The following is a 20,958-nucleotide window of genomic DNA, read 5'->3' as shown; positions in this document are numbered from 1 at the left end:
CACAGGATTTTCAAGGCTGTGGCCTTTTGGAAGCAGATCGCCAGGCCTGTCTTCTGAGGCACCGCTGGGTGGATTTGAACTGCCAACCTTCAGCTAGTAGTTGAGCACTCAACCACTTGTGGCACCCAGGGTCTCCTGTCAGACTCACTCTTAACAAATCCATTACTCGGGGCAGTGTCTCTACTTCTTGCTGAAAAGGCAGGTTTGCTTGAATGAAATAACGCTTTTCTCTAGGCTTGTCTGTATCTTCCAAATTTTGTATAAAAACCCATATTGCAAGAATTTCAGAAAATGAAAACAACTATTCAAAGCTCGACACAGTAAGCTGCATCTCACACGTCCATATTACATGGTGTTAGGAGTGGACCAAAAGAAATGGAAATTGTACATTTTTGTGATGTTTCTCCGGTGACGTAGCTAAAGTACTTTTCACTTCTGAATCTTGTCCCGGGTCCTCAAAAGTCCGCCTTGCATAGGTTTTTGCCTGGGAAGTAGATGGGTGAGCTTTAAACATTTTCTTTGTTGGTCCAACAGGCGACTTGCCCCAACATCTTCAAGTAATGATCAATCTCCTGCGTTGTGAAGACAGAATCAAGCTGGTAAGGAGAGATGAGAGGGGCAAGTTTTAATTGGGAGCTTTGGCGGGAATCATTCGTGAACAGTGAGTGGGAGGAGGGAAGCTTTTATGTCAAAACGAATTCTCTCAAATTGTTCACAAAAGCCAAAGCCACGTTTGCTCATCACTAACCCACAGGGCTGGTGAAGGAATGTATCAGGTCTCTCCATCATGGATGTTAGTTGCCCCCGAGGTGGCTCTGACTCACGGTGCCCTTACATATAACAGAACGAAGCGTTGCCCAATCCTGCACCATCACCGTGATTGTTGGCGATGGGACCATGTTCTGTTGTGAGCCACAGGGTTTTTTAGGCCCTATTTTTGGAGATAGATCACCAGGTCTTTCTTCCTAGTCTTAGTCTGGAAGCCCTGTTGCAACCTGTCTACCGCGGGTGACTGCGCTGGTATTTGAAACGCCAGTGGCATAGCTTCCAGACGGGCTGATAAGAGAATGTATCAGATTTTAGCCTGGGTTAGGTTAGAATTTTCCATTTGGTCACTCACTTACCAAACTTCGAGTGCCCCTCAGAACCAGCCACTGTCCTTGGTGCTGGGGATCTAAATGAGACATGGCTCTCGCCCTCAAGAATTTCATCTTAATTCCTAAACTCACAGGGGGAAAGGTAGAAAAGAAAACTTCATCATGGTTTGGCGAGGGATGTGGGGTACAGCCTTGAAAGGCTGACCATGGAAGGTCTTTCCCCGGTCTAGGCCGTGCGCTTAGAGAGTGCCTGGGCGGACCGCGTCCGGTACATGGTGGTGGTGTACAGCAGCGGGCGCCAGGACACGGAGGAGAACATCCTACTGGGAGTCGACTTTTCCAGTAAGGAAAGGTGAGTCTGATGGGGAAGGCAGCTCCCTTCTGGCCTGGTGGCTTAGTTACCTAGTGCTGCTGTTATAAAAAATACCACAAGTGGGTGGCTTTAAAGAATGGAAATTTATTTTCTCACATTTCAGGTGGCTAGAAGTCTGAATTCAGGGTGTGGCCCTGGGGAGAGGTTCTTCTTTGTCTATTTCAGTCTAGTAGCGGCTGGCAATCCTTGGTGTTCCTCGGCGTACGGAGGCATCGGCCGTGTGTCTGTCTTCACATGGCGTCTGCCCTCTGTATGTGTCTCTGAGTCTGTTCTGCTTTTTTTTTTTATAACTCAGAAGTGATTATGTTTACATCCCACCCTATTCTGGTATGGTCTCGTTAATAAAGCAGATAAACCCTGTTTGCAAACAGGATCCCATCCACAGGTACGGGGCCAGGACTTCAGTATGTATTTGCGGGGGCACAATTCAGTCCGTAACAGATGGGAACAAGAGTTGCTATTGGAAAAAGTTCTCCATGGTCCCATCCCTGTGGAAGATGATGGTGGGAGGCATAATGATAAATGGAAGGGTGTAACCATGGCACCAGGAACAGGAGGGCCCACCAAGTCCACTCTTGTGTGCCAGGCACTGTGGTGGACCCAGCCTCCGCCCTCAGGATGCTCAGAGTCTACTGAGAGGCTAGAAAAGTTACACAGTGATTGGAGATTTAACACAGCGTTAAATACATGTGATTTGTAGGCATCATATCAGGCAATTGATCCAGGATTGATAATCCATGGATTCTGTTATGGACTGAATTGTGTCCCCTAAAAATATGTGCTATAAATCCTAACCTCTATGCCTGTAGTTATAATCCCATTTGGGAATGGGTTGTCTTTGTTCTGTTAATGAGACAAATTAGCGTGGGTCTTGAGTCAGTCTCTTACGAAATACAAAAGGAGCAGATTAAGGAAGTGGAGATGGGGAAGACAGATGCCAAGCCACATGGAGATCTCCAAGGAATCAGGAACAAACTGAAGAGACAAGGACCTTGCCCCAGAGCCAACAGAGAGAGAAAGACTTCCCCTAGAGCCGGCACCCAGAACTCAGACTTCTAGACTCCTAACTGTGAGAAAATAAAAATTTGCTGTAAGCCATCCACTTATGGTATTTCATTTATAGCAGCACTAGATAACTAAGACAGATTTCCAAGTACTTGTTACCAGATCCTTTGTCAGATGCTTTAACGGAGGCTTGTTTCCCAGTAACTGTTTGGAGGCCAAGTGAGTTATATCATAGCCTCTATTATGTGTGTGAAATGAGGGTGAACAGCTCGTTTCTTCTAGGATAAATTAATGTGTGTGAGATCATTGCAAAACCTTGATTTGTTAAAACTAGATTCAAGTAAACTCCCTTTATTCATCGTTCATTTGCCTACTCATTCATTAAGCAAACAATGTATTTGCATTCCCCAGCGTATGAGGCAATAGGCTTGGCCCACATAAACAAAGAAACACTAGTACACATCGTTCTTGACCTCAGAGAGCCTATGGGCTGCGTGAGGAAGACAGCCATAACCACCAGGTACTTGGAGTCTAGGGTGATAACGCTGAATGATGGAGAGACGCGAGGGGCTTTGTGGGAACACAGGAGAGGTCGTGCCAAGGGCTTCCTGAAGGACGTGGTGCCCAGGCCGAGTTTTAAAGGACCAGTGGACAAGCAAGCAAGCTCCAGGGTAGGAGCAGAGCAGGGAGATATATGAAGAACCTTTCAGGCAGAACTGATAGAAGAAAAAAATGTCGCGGAGGCCGTGAACAGCATGGTAACTGTGGGGTCTTGTCTTGTTCCTGTGAGAGAGCTGACCGGCTGCTGGTAACCACATGCTCGTAAGAAATAAGTGAATGCAAAGGCGAGGAACTCAACTAGAAGCAGATACTTCTTTCATGACTTTAGTTTCCAGTAGATGATAGCAAAATGAGAAACTTCTCTGTGGTACACAGAGGGAGATGGGGTTTGTGCTGAAATCTGTGGCCTTGGACTGGTTGGCAAATCTAGAAGGGTCTGGAAGAATGTGTAGCATAACATGTCTTTGGAAGTGAGCTCCAAAGAGCTACATGGAGACTCAAGAGCTTGTTGCTTTATCTAGGGCTCTACCCAGGACTTGGTCCTTCCTGTGGGGACATCACTGGGCAATACTTTCAGAAATGATCAGAGCCCTGCCTTTTTGGCCATTTTCCTTACAGTTATGAGGTAAAGAGGCGTTTAATATTTCACACTGTCGCCATTATATTTGTTCTTCAAATGATTATCCAGCCTTTCTGAATTCCTCCAGGGGCAGGAACTTTCCTCACCCTGTATGGTTCCTTCTGACAGTGCTCTCTGATCCTGAAGTGAAATCTGCCTCCCTGTAGAGTGTGCTCAGCTCCATCCTGTCCTCAGGAGTTTCACAGAAGCCTTGCTCTCCTCCAGTCTTCTCTGTTGCTTAAGCTGTGGAGCACAGAATAGTTTACAGAACGCCTTCAGAAACATCTCATTTAATCCTTAAATTGCCCTCTGGGGGTACCAGTTGTACCATTTGCTGTCGATTCTGACTCATGGTTACCCTACATGTGTCGGAGCAGAACCGTGCTCCATAAGGCTTTCAGTGGCTGATTCGTTGGAAGTAGACCTCCCAGCCTTTTGTTCAGGAGCACCTGTGGGGGGACTCAAACCTCCAGCTTTTCCCGTGAGCAGCTGAGTACATTAACTGTTTGTGCCACCCAGCAGCTCTTCCTAGGGGTGGGTACCCCTAACTCCTGTTTTACAGATGAGGAAACAAGCTCAGAGAGGTTGAAGTGACTGAGCCAAGAGCATCTCAGCAAGTAGCAGAGCTGGGACTCAGACTGGGGTCTTGTACTGTAGCTCTGCAGTGTAGACCCACCCACTACTCATCCTTTCCCGATACACTGAGCGGAGGTCTCTCGTCTATACCTCCTTGTTCGTGGATTCATCCGTTCATAGATGGGTCCTGTGTGTACTTACTAGCACTTGCAGTTTACTGGGCACCCTGCCAGGGGCTAGGTTGCATCAGGAACGTGACAGAGGTGGCCTGTGCTCTCACAGAGCTTGCAGTCTCACAGTCATGAACGTATTTGTTAGACACTCAGATGTGTACCCCGGTTCACTCTTCAGCCAGCTGAGTCGGCAGGCCTGGGTGCTCATTCCCACGCACTCTTAAGTCCCCTTCCCTTGGCCCTTTCCTCCCTTTCCTCCCCTCTGCACCTAGGCTTTGAGTCCCACTCCCCACCCTCCCCCCATGTTCCTCCTGCCCCCACTGCACACTCTGTTTCCAGGCCAGCCGCCCCCCTCAGCTCCCTGAGCCGGAGCCACAGCCTGCTGCAGGCACACACCCAAGGCCAGTGCTAGAACCCCATGGTTAGAGGAGGGGAATCAAGGGGTCACCGAGGGCAAGTGGGGGCTGAGGGGGCCTTCCTGCTATTAGGCCTGAGCGCCGGGGCACTACAGGGCAGTGGGAACTGGGCAACCTTCTGCAGCTCTCACCCACCCAGTGCCAGGCCCTCATATTCACCCCTGGCTTGGAAACAAAGTCCTGGTCCTCACTAGAAGCCTTTAGCCTGCAGAGAGCATGATATGCTTGTTTTTCTAAATTCCTGCCATGAGATTTTGTTACCCTATTCCAAAAAAAACAAGAGAGAGATAAGCATTGCCCCCAAAGGGCGGTGTCAGTGGGCTCCAGCGAGAGGGACTCCAATACCGTGTTATAGAAGCTAGGAGCATTGGAGTGGTGACTCCCACAGCAGGGCCACGAGTTTGCTTCCAGAGTTTTCTGTCTGCACCTGCTACCTTGGGAGACCAGAGCAGCCACGCTGTGGGCTCCGTTTTAGAGATTATTTTTTTGTGTCAGATGTGGGAATGTTTTGTGGCCATGGGCATATGAAGCTGTCCTCTTTGTTAGTGTTTTGCAGTCTGTTGGGACCTCCACAAATGGGACCTCGTGACAGGCCTTCTGCTTGGACCTGAGTCCTGTCACAAGCCAGCTGACTTCTTTCTCCCTGGTGGTCCAGGCCCCAGGGCCTTGGAACCTGGTTTCTTCTCCTATAGTTGTCCCCACCCTCACTTCATCCTGTGAGGTCATTCTTCTTCTAAAAGGGACTCAGTTTCCCTAATTGCATGTTCCTTCTTTCTTCCCTTGTATATAAACCCACAGGCCCTCCTTCATTGTAAAGATTGCCCTCTTAATCACTGAGGGGACAGGGCAAGAACAACGTTTCGTTCTGTTATACATAAGGCCTCCCAGGCCGGAGCCGACTCAACGGCAGTTAATGATGACATTCACTAAGGAATGCTAAACCCAACCCACTAGAAACTGTCAAAATAACAACTGTGGGAATGCTAGGGAGTTCACAGAGTTGTTGTGGTCACATCCCTGGTCTCAGTACATGGAAGCCCTCCGTGAACCCACACCCCCGTGTGCACCCTCAGCAGCCCCCTCCCCATCGCTGTGTCCAGTGGAGGCAGTTTGGATGCCGTCCTGGTTTCACATGGGCAGCTTGACCTCTGAGCCCTCAGCTTCTGCCTGCCTAGGAAGGCTCCCCTTCTGGCATTTCCTCCTCAAATGAGGTCTCCAGCTAGCAAACGGGAAAGCCAAGCTCAGCTGGGCCTGGGCTTTGGGCTCCCAGATCCTGTGCATCTCCTAGCTCTCTGTGCTGTTTTCACACCTTGGTTCCAGCCTCTGGTGTGGATGGTCAGTGCTGCAGAGAGGCCTGCCCACCATGGTTCAGAACATTCTCTGCAGGCTCCCCAGGGCTCTTGCAGGACAGAGCTGGGCTCCTCACGGTCCCCTCCCTGCCTTCTCCATGCACTGACACAGCTGAGCAGCCCCAGAAGCTGCGTGAGCCTCGATGTCATTTTTATTTTGCAGCTCTGTGGAGGAAACACAATTCTTACCCACCCGGAACGGGTAGGACCGCAGGGTGGGACCTGAGAATTTTTCGTAATCTAAAGGGCTAGAAACCAGTTCACCCACTGAGACAGAGCAGAGGGTGGAAAAGAGCCTGCCTGGTGGGTGCTGCTCTGGGGGAGGGTCTGGCTCAGAGAGCAGGCACAGAGCATTCCTCCCCAAAGCGCTGTTAAGTGGTGGCGGAGATGTAAGTTCCAGATTGCTGGTGGGTGTCAGGGCTGGCCCTTGGCACAGTTACAGCGGCCTCTCACAAGACGACTCTTTCATAAATGCCTGGAGGGTTTTCATCATAATCTGAGGAGACCCTCTGATAAAGCCCTCCCTCCCCCATCTGAGTTCTGTAGTGGCGCCAGTCTCTAGTGTCCTTCAGTATCATTTCACTGTTAGGATGGGCAGAACAAAACTGGATTAAGCTGGTTTTTAAAACGACAGCAACACAAAAGGCTTTATTTCCAAAAATGAACCCCGATAACGGTGTTAGCATTCTCCCTGTACTGCCGCTCTAGGGCAGAGGATCACCGTGCCTTCCTTTTGTGCCCCTGAGGGCGAACAGGCTTCGGCCAGCAGCACGCCCACCCTGAGTGGCTTCAGCCCCCGCTACAGGGTGGGCATGAGGTCAGCTGGAGCTCCTTGGACCCTGAGCGCCTTGGCTGAGGCCCGCTGCTTCTGGCACGATGGGGTCAGAGCACTCTGTGCCTCTGACCATGGGTGGGAACCAACCTGGGGGCAACGGTCAGAGAAGCAGGTCCAAGCAGAGGTTACAGGGCACCTCCTTCTAGAGCTGCCATCGCAGACCTGTGTCTTCTAGAATTCAGTGATGGGCGGCCCCTGCCCAGACAGCCTAGGAGCCTCTCCCAGATACACTCCCAGCAGCCTGCCCCCGGTGGAGTAGTGTCACCCATCGTGGGCTGGAAGGGCTGATAAGAGACCAAGAGAGGGCAGACTGTGAGTGTAAGCCGGTGATGCTAACTGCAGACATCTTTTCTTTCCTCCCACATAGTAAAAGCTGCACCATCGGGATGGTGCTCCGACTGTGGAGTGACACGAAAATCCACCTGGATGGAGACGGGTGAGGAGGGTTTTCTGAAAGATTCTTTCAGACACACCTTTGAATCACAACTTGGTCTGGGTATCCTCAGATTAACATTAGCGGCAGAACCACCCATGTGATGTGTTAATCACACAACCAACAAAACCAAACCCGATGCCGTTGAATCCGTTCCGACGCATGGCGACCCCGTGTGACAGAGGGGAACTGCCGCACAGGGTTTTTTGGCTATAATCTTTAGGGAAGCAGATCACCAGGCCTTTCTCCCACAGAGCGGCTAGATGTGTTCAAAGCGCCCGCCTTTAGGTTAGCAGCCTTAGGAGAAATAATATTGGCCTGTTGTGATCTGTGTGAGGAAGGGTATGTTTTGGATGCTGTATTTTTTATAAGGGAGTTCAGGTCAGGAAGTATCAGAGGAAGCGAGTTATAGGAGACCTGCCACTGTACAGGGTTGAAGAAAAGCAATAGGTAAAGATACTCATTCATTTACCTTGATTTGCGAATCGAGGACTCCCAACGTGCCCTCCACATGGCAGGTGCCTGAAGGCCCGTCGATGAATATGACACAGCACGTGCTCAGTCTTTGTGGGAGTCTAGGGGCAGAGACATACAACCAACAGGTACAACAAGGTTTCAGGCGCCACCTCGAGGCTACAGAGGAAGAATTCTGCTGTATGGCCCGAGCAGGGGGACAAGGGATGAAGGGCTGTCTGGGTCCAGGTGCGTTGGCTCCCAGGGGAAATGCATGGTGCTCTGATGCATAGAAAGAAGCCACATAGGAAGTTGCCCCTATACTGGGATTGCAAGCAGGTAAAAGTTACGTTGCCTCATAGATAGGACTAGAAGGGAAAAATTAAGTTTTGATTTGTTGAAGTGGTGAAATTAGGGGGAAGTACTGCTTTTCAAAATTTAGTGTTTTCCATTCATGTATCTTCAGTGCAGTTACCCAAAAAAGCAGCTGGGGTGTGCAAGGCGGGAAGAAGTGGGTCGGGTGGGACAGCTGTGGGGAAGGAAAAAGAAGTTGTCACATGCAGCTGGTACCTTGCACTCTGCCAGGCTTTCAGTTTTTGGTAGAACTCACGTTACTGTGTGAAAAACAAGCCTTTCTGGTTTGAGAACGTATCTCTTTCTGCATTGGCAGAGTTCACAGAATCTCGTTAGACAGCAGGAGTCACTCTTGCTCTCAGGGTGCCCACGGTGGGCCTGCTCCCATTGTCTTGAGGTGGTTTGACTGCAGGGTCTGGTTTCTCACCACGCTGTCTTTCCTTCTGTTTTTCGTTCTCAGCGGATTCAGCGTGAGCACAGCAGGAAGGCTGCACATCTTTAAGCCTGTGTCCGTCCAGGCCATGTGGTAAGTGTGGTTCAGGGACAAGGCTATTATCAATCACAGCCACTGAGACACTTTCCTAGCCGACGGTATGGATAGAAAAATGCAATCTACTTAGAAGCTTGCTTAGGTGTGTTGTTCTTACACGTTCGTCTGTCAGTTTGTGGTACTGTGGTGACTTGTGTGTTGCTAGGATGGTGGAAGCTGTGCCATCAGTATTTCAGAAACCAGCAGGGTCACACATGGTGGACAGGTTTCAACAGAGCTTCCAAACTAAGACAGGCTAGGAAGAAAGGCCTGGCGATCTACCGCTGGAAATTAGTCAGTGAATCACAACAGCATTGTCCAAGGTGGTGCTGGAAGATAAGTCTCCTTGGCTGAAAGGCACTTAAAATCACAATGGCTGCAACAGCAGACTCAACGGACGGGAGCATGTCAGCAATCATGAAGGTGACACAGGACCTGGCAACCTTTCGTTCTGTTACACGTGGGGTCGCCACGAGTTGGAGCCAACTTGATAGCATCTAACAACAGCAGCACAGCTCCCGCTGGCAAAGTGTCCGGCATTAGTCCACTCATTCCGTGTAGCTGGCCCCCAGTGGAGGGTCTGCTCAGTGAAGGGGATGGTCCAGAGCATCTGGGAGGCATAAAACGGACACAGCTCCTGTCCTCCTCGCGTTTACAGTCTGTTGAGGGAAGTGCTGTTGGGGGGGCGTCCACACAGGGTGCCGGGCCACAGAATAGTGCAGTCTGGGGGCCTGATTAGGGTAGGCCCCCCACTGGGACACTCTGCTTTTTGGGATGACGTAGCTGTGGGTGAAGGCCACACTGGGTGAGGTAGCCGCATCCACAGCTTCCCCCGTCCCCCGCGTACCTGAGAGCCTGCCTTCTTCGTGGAGCGTCGCACAGACCACTGAGGCAGCAAATTCAGCACAACAGCCTGTCTCGAGTCATCTGGAGGAGACTCAGGAGAGATCTGGTGGCATCTAACGAGCAGAGCTCTGCCCGGTGTTTCAAAATAACGCCCTTCTCTGGGACCGTGAGACTCACGCAGCGTTCTCCCACTGGCATGAGTGTCGTGCCTCCTCTTCACCCCATCTGTTACTCCCCACTGCAGTCAATTCAGGATCATTTTGGGAAAACTACGAGATCCTCATTTTCGGGCGGTGAACCAATAGGTGTCCCCAGATAATTTGTTCTCTTTTTCTACAGGCAAGTAAAAAAATACAGTGTTTTTCTAAAAACTTCTGGACCAGATCTAAATTTAGCACTCAGCTCCAGCTTGTTCCCTCAGCCAGCCTAGAGATAAGACAAACATGTAAACCTGGGAAAGTTGAGTGGATTGCAGCGTATTCTATCCAGCGGGTGAGCCGTTCTCTGATCACGCGCCATCTATTCCAAGGCCTCACTCTTCCCCCCTTGACTGATATGTACTTCACCCCATGCACTGAGAAATGTTCAGCCTCTGTTTTTGTAACAACAGGTCAGAACAGAGTGACTGAATTGACCATTAATATTTACATTTTCGATATTGTTTCTTCTGCCCGCCACTCCACACGTCTCCTTCAATTAGTTTCTGTGTTACAATGGGTTTCTAGAATTCATTTCCTTAGGAAATCTAAGCATCTACGCTATTATCAGAGTCCCTGGGTGGCACAAACAGTTAAGCACTTGACTGCTAGCCAAAAGATTGGCGGTTTGAACCCACTCGGAGGTACCTTGGAAGAAAGTCCGGGCGATCTGCTTCCAAAAGCCTTGAAAGCCCTGTGGAGCAGTTCTGCTCTGCACACACGGCGTTACTATGAGTCTGAATCGACTGGATGGCAACTAACAACAACAACGATGCTACTATCACATTGATTGGGGGGGGTCAAGGATACAGAAAGAGAATTATTTAGAATGCAGTAAAATGTCTGCCGCGTATTGAAGACTCCTTCCAACTTCTAGGCTTCATTATGGCTCCTGTGTTCAAGGTCACCACAACTTCTGAGAAGTAGATCTTAATTCTTTGGAGTTAAATGAGGGAATTAAAAATAACAAGCTAACCAGGTTGATCTGGGAGAGCTGTGAAGTTTTTTCCCATCTTGGAAACGGTGAAGAATGTTCTGTCTGCCCTCTTGACTCAATGCATGTGTCACGGAGACTGAGTGTGTTAACTGGGAGGTGTCGGCTTAGGTCTGCCGTGTAGCCCCCCACCCCGCCGCGGTTCCATGCAAGGACGAGCCTAGTAATGAGTCCTTTATGACCTGCCCTTCCCTCAGCCCCATTTACACACCGAGTCAGAGCGGAGAACCCAGCATTCCCTGTGCCTCCCAGGCCTGACCCTCTTGCCTTCTCCCCCCAGGTCTGCCCTGCAGGTCCTCCACAAGGCCTGCGAAGTAGCCCGGAGGCACAACTACTTCCCCGGGGGCGTGGCTCTGATATGGGCCACCTATTACGAGAGCTGCATCGGCTCCGAGCAGAGCTGCGTCAACGAGTGGAACGCCATGCAGGACCTGGAGTCTACACGGCCCGACTCCCCAGCCCTGTTCGTGGACAAGTAAGTGCGGGTGCATCCTTCCGGGTGAGTGCACCTGTGCCCACAGACACCTGCTGCCTTCGTGCCCACTCTGTACCCCGAGCCCCAAGTCTGCACCGGACATCCGTCCTTAGAGTTGTGACTGAGGGCTGGTGTTCGCAGATCCAGCATTGAAAGCAGGGGTTCCTGACCCAGGGCCCATGGGGCGTCTTTACCAGGGGGAAGGGCCTGTGACCCCCTCTTAAAATGCTAGGCACATTTGCGTGTGAGCACGCCTTTGGGGAGCAGGTCCATAACTTTTCATCAGATTCTCAAAGCGCCTACGTATCTCACTGGCTCCTTGGCAGTGCTTTGTGGTCTGGCCTTCCCTCTTCAGGTTGCCCAAGACTGACGTTCTGGAATCTCTTCCTCTGCCATTAGGAGAATTTGGAATGTGAATTCTGTTCCTCAGATGAGGTGTAGCTGTGGGTGAAGACTGCTCTGGGTGAAATAAGTCATAGCCACAGCTCCTCTGTACCCTCCACATCTTGGAGCCTGCCTGCTTCCTTGGAGTGTTCGTGCAGTGCCCCAGGGAGGAAGGCAGGCCCCAAGATGTCCTGTTCCTTGGATCCCAAAACACAACCGTACAAACACAAGCCGAGGGCAGCCTGCCTTAGCAGCACAGCAGTGAATCAGGAGCGTTACATGGCCACATCAGAGCTAACGCGATCCGAGGCCATACTCGTTAAAGCCTAGTGCAAGAAGAAGGAAGCCGTTCTCCCCTTCTCTCTTGGTCCGGGTGTTTCTTTCCCTCCACTGTTTGTTCCTCTGGGACACTGCATTCAGAGGACCGTAGACAAACTACATGGTGTTCAGAGGGGAATAGAGGCTGTGAGTGGCGCAGACAGTTAAGCACCCAGCTGCTATCCAAAAGGTTAGCAGTTTGAATTCACCCAGAGGTGCCTGAGAAGAAAGATCTGGCAACCTGCTTTTGAAACATCAGCCATTGAAAACACTATGGAGCCCAGTTTCATTCGGACACACATGGAGTCCCTGTAAGTTGGAATTGACTCGTCGTCAACAGGTTCAGAGGGGAGAAACCTGAGTGAGGAGAGAGCGTGAAGCCATGTGATACAAGGCCTAAAACCACCGAGAAGGGCCAGGGAAAAATGAGTTAGCTTTGAATATTTGAAGGGTTGCCATGTGGAAGGATTATCCTGGTCTGTGTGGCCCCTGGGGTCTCTGAGTGATGCAAATGACTGACGTGCCTCAGAAGAAAGGCCTGGCAATCTCCTTGCAAAAAACCAGTCATTGGAAACCTTATGGAGCACAGTTCCACTCTGACATATATGGGGTTGCCATGAGTTGGAGTCAACTTGATGCCAACGTGGTTACTGATGTGTGTGGCCCGTAGAGTTACTAGGGCTGATGTGTAGAAGTTACCAGGAAACACAGATTTTGATTCCATGAGAGAAGGCACTGATGGGACAAGCACAGTGGCTTTCCCGTGCCCAGTTGCACTTGAGCAGAGACTGAAGGACTCCATGGCGTGGAGATGCCATACCGGCCACTCCGGCATTCGTGCCCTGAGCGTCTCCGCAGGACCTGACGGAGGAGCGAGTCCATAAACCAGTGTCTATCCTCTGGGTCTGTTCTCCACTCTCTTGACCCCTGTGGGAATTCTCCAGACAGGGCTGGTTTTCTGTGTACCTCTCTCCTCTCCCCTGCCACCCCAGGAACACACAGGTAGGAGTTAGCTCTACACACCCAAACCACATGTTTAGACTCGGGAGCACCTGGGGTTTCTGTCTGCTCTGACATGAGGCTGCCAATAGTTCTGTGTTTCTGTAACGGGAATTCCTTTCCAGGCCAACTGAAGGGGAGAGGACCGAGCGTCTCATCAAAGCCAAGCTCCGAAGCATCATGATGAGCCAGGATCTAGAGAACGTGACCTCCAAAGAAGTAAGAGAACTTACCTTCCTAGTGGGTCACGGGCGTCCGGCGTTCATTTGTCCTGTTCCCAAGAGCATGACGGAAGCATGTCCAGCCCGTCTATTTCCCCCATCGGCCTCCCCCATCTGCCCCCGCCATCTGCCCATCCGCTTGCAGGGGCTTGTTTTTGCCTCCTTCTACCAAGGCAGCAGGGCTCAGTGCAAAGAGCACAAGTCTCGGAGTCAGACTCAGCTCTGCCGCTTACCAGCTAAGAGACTCGGGCAGATTCTCCGAGCCTCATTCGTAAGACTTTTGTGAGAATTCAGTGAGGTACATAGGTTACCTCTAGAAGCATTTACACCTAAGCACCCTCTCCTCCTCAGCCCGACACCCCTTTCTGTTTTATTTGAGATGTAGCAAACCCTTGTTTCTCCACCCGATGACAACTTACGGACAAGCTGTGAATCCTGGACAGCCTTCCCACCTGCCTTTTAATATTTCATATGTGCAGAAAGTACAGAGAGTTCCTACAGATGACTTTTTTTCTTTTTTCCGTTGCTGTTTGTTCAAGGAATTCAATGTTCAAGGAACACAAAGAATTAAACAGAAATAACGGTTGAAACTAGGTGAACCTGAGAAGTTGAAGTTGCCATTCTAAAAAGTCACGTAGGGCCTTCTTACCAATTAACAAATAACAATAAAATCCTACTGGGTTACCTCGTGAGGCAAGATAAAATGGATCTTCAATTTTCACTTAGCAGTGTTGAGTGCGTGACGTATGTATTTGACATGTAATTGTAAAAGTATGGATGTTTTAAATTCAGCAGGAAAGAGCTCATGGGAGTCACGTGTATCCTGTGAGAGACTAAACCTCCCCAGCCAGATTTAGTTTTAAGCGAGTAGCCTGCGTTCCCGCCACCCACGCCTGTACTCTGAGTGTGTCTAAATGAAAAGGCTTACTCGGGGTGGGGAAAAAGAAAACACGACCTTTTTTGAAACCTGTTTGCCTTGAGTCTTTAGTTCTTTGTAGGTGAACAACTGTTTTTTTTTTAACAAATCACTCTTCCTAATATTTTCCACTCCACAGATACGTAACGAGTTAGAGAAACAGATGAACTGTAATTTGAAAGAATTCAAGGAATTCATAGACAACGAGATGCTCCTTATTCTGGGACAGATGGACAAACCCTCCCTCATCTTCGACTACCTTTATCTCGTAAGAGGCACCTCACACAGCAATGTCTGTTGGGGAACATAAATCAGACCTCAGTTGTTTGGAGCTGGCAGTGATTAAGAGGGGAAAAGCAGGCCCAGAGCTTGAGTTCCTGGAGGCCTCGATCTCAGCTCTTTAGGGGCTCCCGCATTGACCCTCTTCTCTGGCCTGTAGCCCTGCTGCACTGCACTTGAGCCAGATGTTGGAGAAGCGGCACCCAGCTGAGCTGCGGGCAGCTGTTTGAAAGCTGTTTGGCATAGTCAGCTGGCAACTGTTCTCAGACTCTCACAGCCTTTGTCTCCTCCAGGCATTCACACAGGGACCCCATCATGTTATCTCCAAACAGTAGGGGGTGGGCTAAAAATCCCCAGTTACTAAACGGAGCATACTCGCCGAACCCCAGAGCATGCCTGGCCTTCCCAAAACATGAGAACCAATAGGGGAGACACAGCAAACAACTGAGACGCAGCTTCCCCTCTGGGCTCGTCCACCCCGCCACTCCCTGCTCCCATCCCAGAGCCCACAGCGAGAACAGACCCTGGTGCTGAAACCTCGGGGGTCACAGCCATTCCCTTTAGTGCCATGTCTTGCTCAGATTCTGTGGATGGTGTAAATTTCCATAGGAGGCAACTAGCACGTTTTCAGAGAGAGACCATGGGGAAGGAGGCGTGTTTCTAATAATGTCAGAGAGGCCGTATGGCATGGTGGAAATCAGACCCGCCAGGCCCCAGTGCCTGCCACGCTGGGAGCAAGCCCTCCCCTCTTGTCTTCATCCTGCACCTCACCGGTCCTTACGAGGACGAGACAAGATACATGTACAACCCCTGAGTACAGTTTCTGTAGGCACTCGTAAATGGTAACCATTATTACTAGAGGAAGAATTGCCTGCTAGGGTAGTTGAGAAAATGTATTTGCCACTGAAGTTATGAGTAACTGTGCTTTCTACCTGTAGGAAGTAATTAATAGTTGTCCAAGCGTGTATCCGATAGATGAATAGATGGACATAGGTATATAGATACACTGAGTCTCTGGGTGGTGTGCACGATTAAGCCCCGCATCTGCTAACTGAAAGGTTGTCAGTTTGAACTCACAGATGCCTTGGCAGAAAGGCCTGGGGGATCTGCTTCCGAAAGGTCACAGCCATGAAAACCCTGTGGAGCACAGCTCTGTTCTCTACACGTGGGATCACCATGAGTCAGGATTGACTTGATGGCAAATGGAAAAAAAAATTGTATAGATATTTATTTATTTAGTAAGTATGTAAATATGTGGCTTTGAAGAGTATATCTGGAAAACTCCCTGGGGACCCCTGGGCACTGGTCTTCCACCTTAAAGGAGATTGTTCTCCCAGTGAAAATAGCAGAAAGCGCCTCCTCCTGTCTCTCTCCACTAGGTGGCGGTCACGGCAAGAAGGACCCTCACAACTCTAGTGGTGCTTTCCTTATTTTCTTGGTGTGGTTTGGTCCTTTCTGTCACTTTTTCCATGAGAGATACTAAAGGAATTTTTATGTTTGGGCCTCTCCCTAAAATATGAAAGCCCAGCTTGCACTAGAGATTGCTAGCGCCATCAGGGGCCCTGCAGCCCTGGGCCCCGCAGGAGTGGCCCCCTGGGAAAGGAAGTTTGTGGGGAGACTAGGCTGGGCTCTCCCGTTTTTCTGTATTTCTTAAGAGCAAAGCGACCGTTTTTCCCTTCCGTGTTCTTTGAACACTCAGCAACAGAGTTTGTTTCTTAATGATCTCATTTAAAAAGTATTCAATTAAAACGTGTTGTAGAAAGTTTGGAAATATAGATCCGTCTAAAGAAGAAAATAATAAGTGTTCTCAGTTCCACAAGATCCGGCGATAATCACTGTCGACATTTTGGTATATTTATTTTCCCATCTTTTCATTTTTGTATGCATATATAACTTCTTTAAAAAAGAAAGAAAAGGAGTCATACCGTATAGTTTTCTTTCCTGCTTTTCTTTATGTTTTTCATTATGTATTATTTCCCCATGTCATCAAATATTCTCCAGAAGTGTGACTTATTTTAGGGGTTCCTTCGTATGGATTAGTCATAATTTATGTTACTAATTTCCTCTTGCCAGGCTTTTGTGTTATTTCCACAGTTTTGTTACTATAAATAACTGTAAACGTCCTTGTACATAAATCTCTGTGTGAATGCTAATGATTTCCTCAGGAGAGCTTTTCGTAAGCGCAATTACTAGGTCAGAGGATGTGAACTTTTTTTTAAATTGCCAAAATATTTCCCAGAAAAAGTGTAAGGAGCCCCACGTTAATTAGTGGCATGTGGAAGTGCCTCTTTCCTGAGTGGGAAGTCAGAGGTCCTTATCTCTGGCTCCGGGACCACTTTGGAAGCTGAGGAAGGGAACAAACAAGAGACAGGGAGCGGGTCTTCCTGGACTTTCTCCTTCCCTAGGGCCTAGGGGCCGGTGAGGGCCTGTTGTCTTCCCTCCCTGTCGCACACGTTGTTGCATCTGGGGAACCTTCTGTGGTAGGAGCCTCTTCAGTCCTCTGTGTTCTCTGAGCCTGAGGCCCATGAAATGCCACCCCCACCAGGGCTAGGGCAAAGCGTGCCTCCCGCAAGCAGCGCTGAGGCCGGCATGTGACACTCACGGATCTGTGTGGTCTGTCCCCTAGGGCTCTGAATGGAATGCATCCAATCTGGAGGAGCTGCAGGGCTCAGGGTGAGTCTGCGCCCCTTGTCTCCCATCATCCTCTCAGGTAGCCCCAAAATGCTAGGCTCTGCCAGCACCCAGGTCTCTCAAGTAGCTGGCAGGGCTGTTCTGTGTAGCAAAACAGATGGGGTTCAAAATGCCACCTCCTGAATAATTCATGAGTTTCAGATTTGATTGGGGTCTGTGTGACTGTGTGTATCAGAGAGGACGTTTCTAGATCATACCGAAATGGTAAAGACAGCCTAGATGCCGATAAGCTGGGTATCCTCTCCCGCCACCGCCCCGTCCTTCGGAGATACTGAGAGTCCCCGGTGTGCACACACGGATCTATTGTCCGTTTTGGCAGTGCGCAACTTGGATCCCTGAATTGCTTCTGCTTCTCAGTGTATACGTCTGGGCCTGGTGGGAACCTTGCCGCCAGAAACATATGCCTGTTTTAGTCTGAGCACTGGATGCTCAGCGGCAGGGATGACAATCCGGACCTTCAACAACAGATGTCTGGACTTTTTTTTTTTTCAAAACAACAAAGCCACAAAATCACCATCCTGCGGGCCTGACGTGATGGCCTTCTTGAATTACTGCATTTAAAAATCAAGACTAAACAAATCTTAAAATACATCTTGAGAGTCACTGGTTAAGATGTGTTCTTTCAGCAGAACGTATTCTTAAGATGTAGGGTGGTAATAGTGTGTATAATGTCCATCTTGCTGGCAATAAGTAAGTCACTTTTACAAGGTCTTCAGGGAGCACTGATGGTGCAGTGGGTAAAGCCTTCAGCTGCTAACTGAAAGGTCAGCGGTTCGAACCCACCAGCCACTCCACAGGAGGAAGATGTGGCAGTCTGCTTCTGTAAAGATGACAGCCTTGGAAACCCCATCCGGCAGTTCTACCCTGTCCTATAGGGTCGCTATCAGTTGGAATTGACTACACCGGGTTTTAAAAGGTCTTTTTAAAGAATTTATAACTATTTTCTTAGAAAATCTGTTTGAGATGCTTTCTAACTCCTGAAATTATTTTATGTGTTCTGAAAATGTAAGTACTGATCTGAGTTAGAGAAATACCAAACCTGGGCTAGTGGACCCTCTCAAGTTTTTATTTATTTAGATCTTGCCTGCCTTCAAAAAGAATTTAAGGTGATTCTCAAGGACATAATGGGTGTATATCATCTACTTTTTAACTCTTTACAAGTGGAGATCGTGTTTTTTCCTAAAGCCTCTGTATACTCCTTATAGTTACACATTTTGAAGCTTTCAGAAGTTTGGAAATTAATATATTCCTTTACTTTGCAGAGTCAGCCAGCGGTGCTTTGCAATACCTTGAAATGATTTTTTCTTTTTGTAAGTTTTTTAAATAAGGACATTTGGAGTGTTTAGCATACATATAATACATTCTCATTCTACAGAAAACATTTAGAAAAAAAAAATTACTTCTAAGTAAAAATAAAAGCCCCACCACAACCATACGCCCTTTATTAACGTTTTGATGTATTTTATTTTTTCTCTGCCCAGTGTTTTATTACATTTTTTTTTTTAATTGTCATTCCTGGGTCTGATTCTCCAAATTCGTTTGTTTTTTTCTCATTGCAGCGTTGACTACATTTTGAACGTAACGAGAGAAATAGATAATTTTTTCCCTGGCTTATTTGCGTACCATAATATCCGAGTCTATGATGAAGAGACCACAGACCTTCTCGCCCACTGGAATGAAGCGTATCATTTTATAAACAAAGCAAAGTAAGTGGAGGGAGGAACAACAGAACAGGGCCTGAAAGATACTGGTGGGCAGACGTTGGTTGGACAGCAATGAATGGCGGTCCCAGACTCACAAGTCTGAAGGGCCTTCCGTGTCTGATAGACCTTTGACTTCAGACCACAAGACCCCAAGTGTCAAAGGGGAGACGTTGTTGGTCTCCAGATGAAGGCCCTCGTGATCTCTCCACCTATTCTTGACCACGATATTGGACCCCAGCTCCGTCATCAGCACTGGCTCAAGGCAAGGAGCCAATACGGAGCTCTGCCCCTTGGGAGCTGCTGAGCCAAAGGCAGGAGAAGGGAGAGAACGGCTCGGACAGGGACAGAGCTCCCCTTTGGGACTGCTTTCCCCAAAGAAACCTGCTCGTGGCCGACGCCCTGCGCCTGTCGCCTGCTGTCCCTGCCTGAGTCAGTGCCGTCTTCCTGTTTGCGTACAATGGGGCAGCTCTGGCAGAGGATGCGGACAGCCCCTCCACCTGAGCCTGTCATCGTTCTCACCCTTCTGTTGTCCTCAGGTTCTTCTTCCATGGAACAGTTTTGTTTTATGGAAGTCAGGGACAGAGTGATAAACCCTTTGAGATGCTTTCAAGAGAAACACCACCTTCATTCTTGCAGCCCCCTGGGTCAGAGCTATGTAATGTGTCCTTACCGGATCTTAGCTCCTAGGGTACAGAGTTGGAGCCCTTGATGGAGGGAGACCCCAGAGCAGCAGTCATAAATGAGCCCCGCAACTTGAGAAGAAGCACTGTAAGCACGGGGTGTAGGAAGCGAGTCTGCTACCACCTGACAGGTGGGCTGCTTCTGATGTAAACAGGCAGGCTGGTGGGTCCACCCGCTGTACAAATGAAGTTGCACAGGTGTTCGTAGCAAGCGATATTTAGAGATACGCTGTTCCCCAGCCTTGCCTTGTCTGTTAAATCAGCCACTCCTGGGCCAGTACTGCCTCCTTACAAATACCGTATCAGTGCCATCTTCCACTGGCTCCGCTCTCGCTTGGCCCACATCAGGGTGTTGCCCTGCCCTGCTCTTGCTCTTTGACCCTCCTGCCTGGCGAGTATCTTGTTCTGCCAGGGCCCTTCCAGCTTTCTGTTCCTGACAGGAGCTCACTCCCTGTCCGAGAGAGCGGCTGAGCTGCTTTGGTAGAAATCTCCGGGGGCCACCCAGTTGCTTCCCTCAGCAGGTCTTTTGAAACCTCCCACTCTGTCCCTGAAGGCAGCCCCCTTTTTGGAGCTCTCCCTGAAAAACTTGGCTAGGAAAGGCCAGGTTTATCTTGCTTTCCCGTTGTGCGCTAATTGCTTGAGCAGGTGCAGTTAGGCTGTTTCCTTTCGAGGGTGGATGGATGTCTGCTCCATAAATATTAGGACGCAGGAGGATCTGGGCCAGGAGAGAGAACTTCAGGGTGTAAAAAAAATCTGTTGGGTGAAACTTCAGCGAAGGAAGTTGTTTCAGCTTCTTAACCCTCTCGCCCCCTCCCCACCACTGCAGAAGGAACCATTCCAAGTGCCTGGTCCATTGCAAGATGGGCGTCAGCCGATCGGCGTCCACCGTCATCGCTTACGCCATGAAGGAATTTGGCTGGCCTCTGGAAAAGGCGTATAACTATGTGAAGCAGAAGCGTAGCATCACGCGGCCCAACGCCGGGTTTATGAGGCAGCTGTCTGAGTATGAAGGCATCTTGGATGCAAGGTGGGTGGGTGGCTGTCTGGAGAGATGGGTTGGCAGAGCTGTGTGTGAGGAGCCTGCAGCCATGTCAGCCCCGGGCCAGTCGGCATCAGAGTGTGCTACCGTGCATCCTGGCACCAGCTTCCCCAGCTAAAATCCTGCCTCTCAGGGAGAGCTAGCAGGAGAAAAACAACTATTGTTTGGGATTTAATGAGTAGTTTCCAGGAGGGATCCATTTTGATTTTGTTGGCACACGCATACAGGGAGTTTGGCTGCTGGAGAGACTGGCACCTAGTTTCTAGCCCAAGGTCGGACCTTGTGTGCAGCAGGGGTGTGTTTATCTCCCATTTCAGGAGTGTATGCTTCATGCTGGGGCCCTTGCGCAGGCTTTGCCACAGGGCACACACAGGGGCAAGCTGGGCACTCTTCCCCACCCCTCAATTTCCTCTTTTGAGTTGGAATTATAATACCTATTTTTT

General features: G+C 49.5%; 1 protein-coding gene across 17 annotated transcripts in view; it reads left to right on the top strand.

Annotated features, from left to right (window-relative positions):
- SSH1 (slingshot protein phosphatase 1) overlaps positions 1 to 20,958 on the top strand; it is an 88,308-nt gene that overhangs the window by 46,799 nt on the left and 20,551 nt on the right. For 15 of the 17 annotated variants that reach the window (XM_064272316.1, XM_064272314.1, XM_064272313.1 and 12 more), the window contains 10 exons: positions 535 to 599; positions 1,328 to 1,449; positions 7,372 to 7,440; positions 8,705 to 8,770; positions 11,091 to 11,285; positions 13,112 to 13,205; positions 14,263 to 14,391; positions 17,029 to 17,075; positions 18,653 to 18,799; positions 20,303 to 20,503. In XM_064272316.1, coding sequence (XP_064128386.1) covers positions 535 to 599; positions 1,328 to 1,449; positions 7,372 to 7,440; positions 8,705 to 8,770; positions 11,091 to 11,285; positions 13,112 to 13,205; positions 14,263 to 14,391; positions 17,029 to 17,075; positions 18,653 to 18,799; positions 20,303 to 20,503 — 1,135 coding nt within the window. Of the gene's footprint in view, positions 1 to 534; positions 600 to 1,327; positions 1,450 to 7,371; positions 7,441 to 8,704; positions 8,771 to 11,090; positions 11,286 to 13,111; positions 13,206 to 14,262; positions 14,392 to 17,028; positions 17,076 to 18,652; positions 18,800 to 20,302; positions 20,504 to 20,958 lie in introns of those variants that run through there. The other 2 variants (XM_064272317.1, XM_064272322.1) reach the window with 2 other exon arrangements.

The sequence above is a fragment of the Loxodonta africana genome, chromosome 19 (assembly GCF_030014295.1).
Source record: "Loxodonta africana isolate mLoxAfr1 chromosome 19, mLoxAfr1.hap2, whole genome shotgun sequence".
Taxonomy (NCBI): domain Eukaryota; kingdom Metazoa; phylum Chordata; class Mammalia; order Proboscidea; family Elephantidae; genus Loxodonta; species Loxodonta africana.
This window is presented reverse-complemented; position numbering and strand designations above follow the sequence as displayed.